This window comes from Misgurnus anguillicaudatus, chromosome 4 (assembly GCF_027580225.2).
Source record: "Misgurnus anguillicaudatus chromosome 4, ASM2758022v2, whole genome shotgun sequence".
NCBI lineage: Eukaryota > Metazoa > Chordata > Actinopteri > Cypriniformes > Cobitidae > Misgurnus > Misgurnus anguillicaudatus.
The window spans coordinates 25,055,966-25,065,003 of record NC_073340.2 but is presented as its reverse complement, the minus strand read 5'-3'; the positions used below and the strand labels follow the sequence as shown (position 1 = coordinate 25,065,003).

The window sequence follows — 9,038 nt, the reverse complement described above, 5'->3', positions numbered from 1 at the left end:
AGCGTGTCACATATTAAGATGTACCTTGAACAAAAGACAGAAATGTGTCAGTGATGCTGCATACCATGTTTATCATAAATTGCAATGTGCACTCCGAATCAGAAGGAAATATAAACTTTACATCAGTTCTAGACAGGAAACACCTCAGCCTTTAATCAGCAAAGTAATGCAAAGTGCCATAGATTCATTCAGATGTAACATTCAGCAAGGCCCCACACATGTCTGCACAGTCTGTCACAGAGCTTTGTTTCCAAATCAAGTCAGGGTCTGTAATAGAAGGACTTATATTAAAAATCCACATATTGTGGCGTCTTGCTTAACTGGACAATATGTTCACACTTGTGACAGTAGCTGCAGAGATTCTTGTGTGGTTCCAAAAGAAAGAAAAAAGGAATGGATTTGCCATACTTGTGACAGCCATCTGAAGAGAGGATGCATGTCTTCAATTGCTGTGGCAAACAGACTTGAATTGGCACACATCCCTGCAGAGTTACTAGACTTAAATGTGCTTGAACGTCAACTCATTGCCAAAATTGTGCCATTTGCTAAAATTGTTGCACTGCCTAAAGGACAGCAAAGAGCAGTACATGGTGCTGTTGTGTGTGTGCCATCTGAGGTTGAGAAGACCGTAAACTGTCTCCCAAGACATAGTAGTGAATCGCAACTCTTACAGGTGAAGCTTAAAAGACACATCAAGTTTAAAGGATACCAGCACTTTCACACTGTGAATATGCACAACGTCTTAGCAGCTTTATTAAAGCTAAAAGCGATGCACTCCGAATACAAGAATATCATCATTAGTGAAAATTCAATATTTGAAAATCACCTTGATGAGGAAATTGACACAGAACAGCAACAGGACATCAGTGTTGCTGAGGAGAATGAGCAACATGTGAGTGAAGAGGAACAGGATGAACTTAGACCTGGCCTCACGTTAGACACATGTATGCAGCCACCAGACATCGGCCAGGAGATCTTATCATATGGCGAGGGAATATTCAGCATTGCACCTGCTCAGGGAAAAAAACCTGTTGGATTTTTCAAAATCCCAAAGCTGGAATCCATGGCATTTCCCGTTCAGTTCCCTACTGGAGAAAACACAATTGATGAGGCAAGAGAAATAGCATTGTCACCAAGTATGTATTTCAATGCGAGATTGTTCTGTGTGGACACACGTTTTGCAAGAGACCAGAGTTACCTTTTCTTTGCACAGTTTGCAACAGAAACACATTTGGCAAGAAACAGCATGACTGTCCAGTTGCGGAAAGGTAAACCTATCACAAAAGATGGCCGAAGAATTTCCAACAGGTTGCTTCAAGATAACCATGAAGTTGAAAGACTGGTGCGCAACAAAGATGCCACAAGATTCATGCAACCCCTGAGAGGCTCGCCATCTTATTGGGAGAAAACATTGAGAGATCTACAAGCCATGATCAGGCAATTAGGAACCCCTACTTTTTTTTGCACATTCAGTGCAGCCGAAATGCGATGGCCTGAAGTGATAACTGCAATCAAGGCTCAGCAAGGTGAAGAGGTTGATTTTTCAGAGCTTGACTGGATGACAAAATGTGAAATCCTTCGAAGTAACCCTGTTACTGTCATGCGGATGTTTGAGAAACGAGTGGATGCGCTAATGACTCACCTGCTTTTGTCACCTGCCCAACCCATTGGAAAGGTCAAGGATTTCTTTTACAGAGTTGAGTTTCAAGCAAGAGGTAGCCCACATATCCATCTGCTTGCATGGGTAGAAGATGCACCTGAGTTCGAAAGCGATTCTGATGAAGTTGTTTGTGGCTTTATTGACCGCTACATAACATGCAGGCTCCCTGATTCCATGGCTGATCCTGAACTTCATCAGATTGTCACAGAGGTTCAACTTCACAGCAGGAAACACTCCAAGTCATGCAAGAAAGGAAATGTGTTGTGTAGGTTTGGGTTCCCTAAACTACCTATGTCTGACACCTTAATAACTCGCCCGCGACCCCAAAGACCTGAAGAAGAGGATAACCACCAAGACAGAAGAAAGTCACGATCAGATGCTGTTCAAAAAGCAATGAGTGATGCTAGGATGAAACTCAAACCATTGTGGGATTTGCTGAATGATCCCCAAGTCACCTTTGAAAACTTGTCTGAGCTACTGACAAAATGTAATTTGTCCATGGAGGATTACATGAAGTACACCAGGGAGTTGTCCACATCTAGTGTCATTTTGATCAAACGTGATCCAAAGGAGGTTTGGGTTAATGGATACAATCCGGATTTGTTGAGGGCATGGAATGCTAACATGGACATTCAGTACATACTTGACCCTTACAGCTGCATCATGTATATGCTGTCCTACATTTCCAAACCAGAGCATGAAATGAACGAGATGCTGAAGAACGTAATCAAAGCAGTGCGTGAAACAGATGTGAACGAAGAGGATGAAATGAAGCACATTATGCAGGCCTATTCGAAACACAGACAAGTGAGCTCCCAGGAGTCTGTTGCACGAACGTGCAGCCTACCAATGAAGAAGTGTTCGCGAAGTGTTGTGTTCGTACCAACCGACGATGATGCTCTGAAGATGAGTCTGCCCCTTAGTGTCCTAATGAACAAAAATCCAGATTCAGAGGATGTTTGGATGTCAGGAATAATAGATAAATACAGAGCAAGGCCTCAAACACCGGAGTTTGAAAAGATGTGTCTGGCAGACTTTGCTTCAAATTACCGCATTGTGTACGGTCGGCAAACTAAAGGAAAGAATGTGCAACGACTGCTCAACGATATGGGATTTATTCAGCAAAGAACTGTCGGTAAGGCTGCCGTTATTCGATACGCACGGTTTTCAGAGGAAAAACAACCGGAAAAGTTTTATGGAAGATTAGTGAAGCTTTATGTGCCACATCGTTTCAATGCACAGCTGAAACCTCCAACATTTCCAACTTATGAGCAGTTTTACAAGAGTGCATTTGTAGAACTTCCTTCCCACCCTGGTCTCCGAATGCCTGTATGCGCAATAGTGAAAACACACCAGGAGAAATTCGAAAAACACAGTGAAGAAGTGGACAAAGCAATTGAACAGTTGCAGCAACAAGGCCCATCTGAAAATGCTTGGACAGCTTTTACCCCTGAAGCTGAAGTGGACAATTTGGAGTGCATTGCAGAACGAGAAGATGTCAATCCTGATGAAGAGGATATGCAAGATGATGTGCCAGAATACCAGATTCTTCTTGAAGATGGAGATGGAGTCATTCCGCAGATAAAGGCACCACAGATGAGTGTTGAATTTGTCAAGAAGATGTATCAAAGTCTAAATGAGATACAGGCTGCCATTTTCTACATTGTCCGTCAGTGGTGTCAGAAGCGCGTCTGGGGTCATAATCCGGAACAGTTTTTTTTACTTCGTGTCAGGTGGTGCTGGTTGTGGAAAATCACATGTCATTAAGTGCATATATACGGAAGCAACCAAGATCCTAAGACAACTGCCTCGACTTCAGGAGGAAGGGGATCTCTCTATGCCTACAGTGATTTTGAGTGCATTTACAGGAACGGCGGCATTCAATATATCTGGTAAAACACTGCATTCCATTTTAAAACTGCCAAGGAACTTAAAGCCACCTTATCAAGGACTTGGGAATGCTCTAGATGAAGTACGAGCAGAATTATGCAGCGTGGAAATTCTCATCATCGATGAAGTATCCATGATTTCGAAGGATCTTTTCGCCTATGTAAACTGGAGACTTCAACAGATCAGAGGCAGCAAGAAAGCTTTTGGAGGAATCTCTGTTCTCGCTGTAGGAGACTTTTACCAACTACCACCTCTCGGTAAAGCCAAACCGCTCTGTGTGTATGAAGATGATGTTCTGGACTTCTGGAAGGACAGTTTTCAAATAATTACCCTTACAGAGATCATGCGTCAGAAGGAGGACCTTGCTTTTGCTGAGCTTCTAAACCGACTGCGAGTTAGGCAGAAGACTGATGCTCTTAGAGAAGAAGATAGAGTTCTGTTACTCCAAGCTGTAAAGAACACAGAAGAGTGCCCGCATGATGCTTTGCACATATTTGCAACCAACAAGGAAGTTCACATGCACAATACCAAAACAATACAGGCTATTCACACTGACATCATAACCATTGATGCCGAAGACTACAGGAAAGACCCAAGAACAGGAGTGATGAAAAGACAAAAGAAACCTGTCACTGGAAAGAAGGATGACTTGCTGGATTCTATACAAGTTGCAGTGGGAGCTCGTATAATGGTGACAAGGAATCTGGATGTTGAAGATGGAATTGTAAATGGATGTTTTGGTCAGATTGTTAACATTGTCACTAAAACAAGAGATGGAATCGCCACTGTACACATGCTAGGACTTCAGCTCGACAATCCAAATGCAGGTCTAAAACACCGCAGAAGAGTGCAAGGTGAAGACGACAACTCTGTATATATTGAGAGATCTGAAGAAAGTCTGAGGAAAGGAACAGTTCGTCGTCAATTCCCCATCAAGCTCGCTTATGCCTGCACAGCTCACAAAGTTCAAGGTATGACAATGCAGTCTGCCGTAGTGTCACTGAAAAAGATTTTTGAACCGGGAATGGCCTACGTTGCCCTCAGCCGAACGACATCGCTTTCTGGATTACACATTACAGACTTCGTTGAAAAGAAGATTTATGCTGATCCTGAAATCACAGCATCGTTGGAAAATATGAGAAGAGCGACAGTTGAAGGAATCATGCCACTTTTGCAACACATAAGGGAAATCAACCAGGACCAAACACTTAAAATAGTTCACCATAACACGGAAGGACTGTCATCTCACATCGAGGATGTCAGATGCCATCATGAGCTACTATTATCAGATATTCTTTGCATAACGGAAAGTCACTTGTCTGGCTCATGTATTCCACAACATCTCCAGTTGGAAGGATACAAGATGTTTGCACGGAATAGGCATGCCTCCTACTCAACCAATGCAGAAATGGCAAAGAAAGATGGTGGTGGAGTTGCAATATTTTGCAAAGAAGATATTCAAGCTCAGTCCAGACAGTACATCCAAAGTGTCACAGACCTGGAGTTTGTTGTCATCAAAATTGACACCCCAATGTGTGCAACAATTGCTGCAGTGTACAGGCCACCACACTACAGTCTTGAAACATTCTTGCCAAATTTAAGGGGCCTACTTGATTATCTGGACATGATGGATAAACATCCTGTAATCATCTGTGGAGACTTTAATGAGGACCTTTTATGTGCTGGAAGAAAGGCTATACTGGAGATGTTTCAATCAAAGGAATATACACAGCTAATCACATCAGCTACAACTGAAAAACACACACTACTGGATCACATTTACATCTCACATCCAGACTTGTGTCTCCAGTCAGGTGTGTTACAGAGTTATTACAGTTACCATAATCCTGTGTACTGTATTTTGCAAAAATGACATTCTGTGGTTGGCGGATAATGTTGTGTTTTTTGCCATACGGAATCGTGGGCACCGACTACGCATTAACTTTCTTCAAGCTATGTGGTGCTGGACGTGCAATCGGAGGAGCTGGAGACGCAGCGCTGGTTGGGTTTCTGGTGCTATTATGGATGGAGAAGGTACCAGCAAATGTCGGTTAGCATGCATCAACTTTCTTTAGGCTGTGTCGTGCTGGAGGTGTAATCGGAGGAGCTGGAGACGCAGCGCTGGTTGGATTTTTGGTGCTATCATGGCTGCGGAAGGTAAGAAGCATGCTTTGGGTCTTGGATGGCCTCAGCCAACGGTTTGGCGTGTATGGTTATACCAGTGGGACTTTGATGGCCTTAGCCAATGGGTAGGTGGTTATGGTGTTTCGACAAATGGAACGATGGGCAGTAAGCATTAACAGTGGCAATAGGGCTCTGACAGCCTTAGCCAATGGGTTGACTTGAATGTTTGTGCACTAATGGTTGTGTTGTTATGCCATACGAAACCGGGGGCCACTGAACCTGCATTAACGACGACAGTGGGGGCTCATTGACAGCCTTAGCCAACGGGTTGGTGCGTATGGTCGTGTTGTTTTGTTGTCTTGCGTTTTGTTGTCATGCCATACAAAACCGGGGGCCACTGAACCTGCATTAACGACGACAGTGGGGGCTGACTGACAGCCTTAGCCAACGGGTTGGTGCGTATGGTCGTGTTGTTTTGTTGTCTTGCGTTGTGTTGTCATGCTATACAAAACCGGGGGCCACTGAACCTGCATTAACGACGACAGTGGGGGCTCATTGACAGCCTTAGCCAACGGGTTGGTGCGTATGGTCGTGTTGTTTTGTTGTCTTGCGTTGTGTTGTCATGGCATACAAAACCGGGGGCCACTGAACCTGCATTAACGACGACAGTGGGGGCTCACTGACAGCCTTAGCCAACGGGTTGGTGTGTATGGTCATGTTGCAATGAGATTTTGGCATCTATGGTCATTTAACAGTGTTATGGCAGTGAGCTACAAAGCAGGTACAGCAGCAGGAAGGATGAAGGAGTAATGTGGCAGCTCGAGGGAGGACACTAGGAAGTAAAGGCGGCGGCAGCAGCATACAGGATGCAGTGAGGATTAGTGTGGCAACTCCAGGGAGGACACAGACAGTGAGAGCAACAGCGGCAGTAAGTCATAAATGATAGTAAGGTAAAGTTAGAAGTAATAAGACACTGTTGTGATGTATTTGCTTTGTGTTCAATTTGTGAAAATGTGTCATAGATTTTTATTTGCAGTCCCCCGCTGTTCTGTTATTATTAAAATGTGCTCTTTTGTAAAGTTGCAGGAAGAATTTTGAGACGATAGCAGCCCTGTCCAACAAAGGATATGAGTGTGCAATATACCATCTAAAGCTAAGTGTTTTAAGAACTTTCTTCAGTCACTGTACTACTGCACATTGTAACTACTTTTGGAGGAATGTTTTATTCTAATTCTGATTCTGATGTTTTTCAGGAACTGCCAGGTCAGAATGTCTGAGAAGATCAAGTGTGCTACAACACCCATGATGACAAGCAGGATACATTGGAAAGCTGGATTTCTTTTAGTAAGTTGTAACTTTTATTTATTTGTTTTGTTTGTTTGTTAGTATATGTGTATTTAGTGACCCCATTATTCAATTGTTGATTTCATGGCTAGATAATGTGACCAAACCCATTTGGCATTGAGGACAATACTGAATAACTAAAATATTAGTTAAAATAGGAATGTTATTAATAATGTGTACGCCATGCCAGAAGAGGATGGGCAGCCCCCTGCTGAGTCTGGTTCCTCTCAAGGTTTTTTATTTCCTTTTTGGTTTTTTCCTTGCCACTGTCGCCACAGGCTTGCTCACTGGGGGTGTTGTGCCAAATCCTGTGTCCCTCTCATGTCTCTGACAACTAGGGTTTTCAAAACAACAGTTTGCAAGTCGATACAAATATTTATTTATTAATTGAAATTATAAAAATATAAATAGCCAGGGCCCCACAATTAATTATAAATAAAAATGTAATCATGTTAAAAGCCCCTTTGGTTTTCTGAAATGACAGGACTTTACTCTTATTACTCTTATAAATACCTGCGTTGTAATAAACCAAATCGTAAACAGTAATAGAGTATTTTAAAATATTTTTGAAAACAACATGCAGAAGGTTAACAATAATCCCTGAACTTTCTTCAGTCACTGTACTACTGCACATTGTAACTACTTTTGGAGGAATGTTTTATTCTAATTCTGATTCTGATGTTTTTCAGGAACTGCCAGGTCAGAATGTCTGAGAAGATCAAGTGTGCTACAACACCCATGATGACAAGCAGGATACATTGGAAAGCTGGATTTCTTTTAGTAAGTTGTAACTTTTATTTATTTGTTTTGTTTGTTTGTTAGTATATGTGTATTTAGTGACCCCATTATTCAATTGTTGATTTCATGGCTAGATAATGTGACCAAACCCATTTGGCATTGAGGACAATACTGAAGACTAAAGAAGCAAAGGAAGGAGCAGTCTCAGGTAAGTGTCAATACTACTGGTAAAGTCTAGTGTTTCAGTGCATTTTTCATACAATGTGTTGTTCAAAGGCATGTGCTTTGATGTGAAAATCAATTGTTAAAGTGTATCATGGTTTTCAGGAGAAAGAGTGGCTGAAGGATGAAGGAGTAATGTGGCAGCACGAGGGAGGACACTAGGAAGTAAAGGCGATGGCAGCAGCATACAGGATGCAGTGAGGATTAGTGTGGCAACTCCAGGGAGGACACAGACAGTGAGAGTAACAGCGGCAGTAAGTCATAAATTACAGTAAGGTAAAGTTAGAAGTAGTAAGACACTGTTGTGATGTATTTGCTTTGTGTTCAATTTGTGACAATGTGTACTAGATTTTTTATTTTCAGTCCCCTGCTGTTCTGTTATTATTAAAATGTGCTCTTCTGTAAAGTTGCATGAAGAATTTTGAGACGATAGCAGTCATGCCCAACAATGGATATGAGTGTGCAATATACCATCTAAAGCTAAGTGTTTTAAGAACTTTCTTCAGTCACTGTACTACTGCACATTGTAACTACTTTTGGAGGAATGTTTTATTCTAATTCTGATTCTGATGTTTTTCAGGAACTGCCAGGTCAGAATGTCTGAGAAGATCAAGTGTGCTACAACACCCATGATGACAAGCAGGATACATTGGAAAGCTGGATTTCTTTTAGTAAGTTGTAACATTTATTTATTTGTTTTGTTTGTTTGTTAGTATATGTGTATTTTGTGACCCCATTATTAATTTATTGGTTTCATGGCTAGATAATGTGACCAAACCCATTTGGCATGTAGGACAATACTGAAGACTAACGAAGCACATTAAGAACCACATTGCAGCAGAAGAGGTAAGTGTCAATACTACTGGTAAAGTCTAGTGTTTCAGTGCATTTTATCATACAATGTTTTGTTTAAAGGCATGTGCTTTGATGTGAAAACCAAGACAGTGTTAAAGTGTATAATGGTTCTCAGAAGAAAGAGTGGCTAAATGTTTCTTGCAAGACACGTATCTGACCTGAACTTAATGCTCTGTCAGTTTTGCAGAATCAAAACAATTGAAAT

At 41.9% G+C, this 9,038-nt stretch overlaps 1 protein-coding gene and 1 long non-coding RNA gene across 3 annotated transcripts; both read left to right on the top strand.

Annotated features, from left to right (window-relative positions):
• Positions 1-3,676: 3,676 nt before the first annotated feature.
• Positions 3,677-7,152, top strand: LOC141363716 (ATP-dependent DNA helicase PIF1-like). Its single transcript, XM_073867045.1, has 3 exons — positions 3,677-6,602; positions 6,755-7,018; positions 7,111-7,152. Exon 1 carries the CDS (start codon positions 3,684-3,686, stop codon positions 5,421-5,423), a length of 1,740 nt encoding a protein of 579 aa, XP_073723146.1. The 5' UTR covers positions 3,677-3,683; the 3' UTR covers positions 5,424-6,602; positions 6,755-7,018; positions 7,111-7,152.
• Positions 7,153-7,626: 474 nt separating this feature from the next.
• On the top strand, positions 7,627-8,825 carry LOC141363715 (uncharacterized). Of its 2 annotated transcripts, XR_012369286.1 has the most exons (5): positions 7,627-7,798; positions 7,891-7,964; positions 8,087-8,232; positions 8,386-8,649; positions 8,742-8,825. It is a non-coding gene; the product is annotated as an uncharacterized lncRNA (long non-coding RNA). The 2 variants fall into 2 exon arrangements; XR_012369285.1 differs by having other exon boundaries at positions 8,087-8,649.
• The last annotated feature ends 213 nt before the right edge of the window (positions 8,826-9,038 follow it).

Bases quoted from the DNA above. Each gene is read 5' to 3' on its own strand.
- LOC141363716 (XM_073867045.1), top strand. From the start codon at position 3,684: ATGATTTCGAAGGATCTTTTCGCCTATGTAAACTGGAGACTTCAACAG.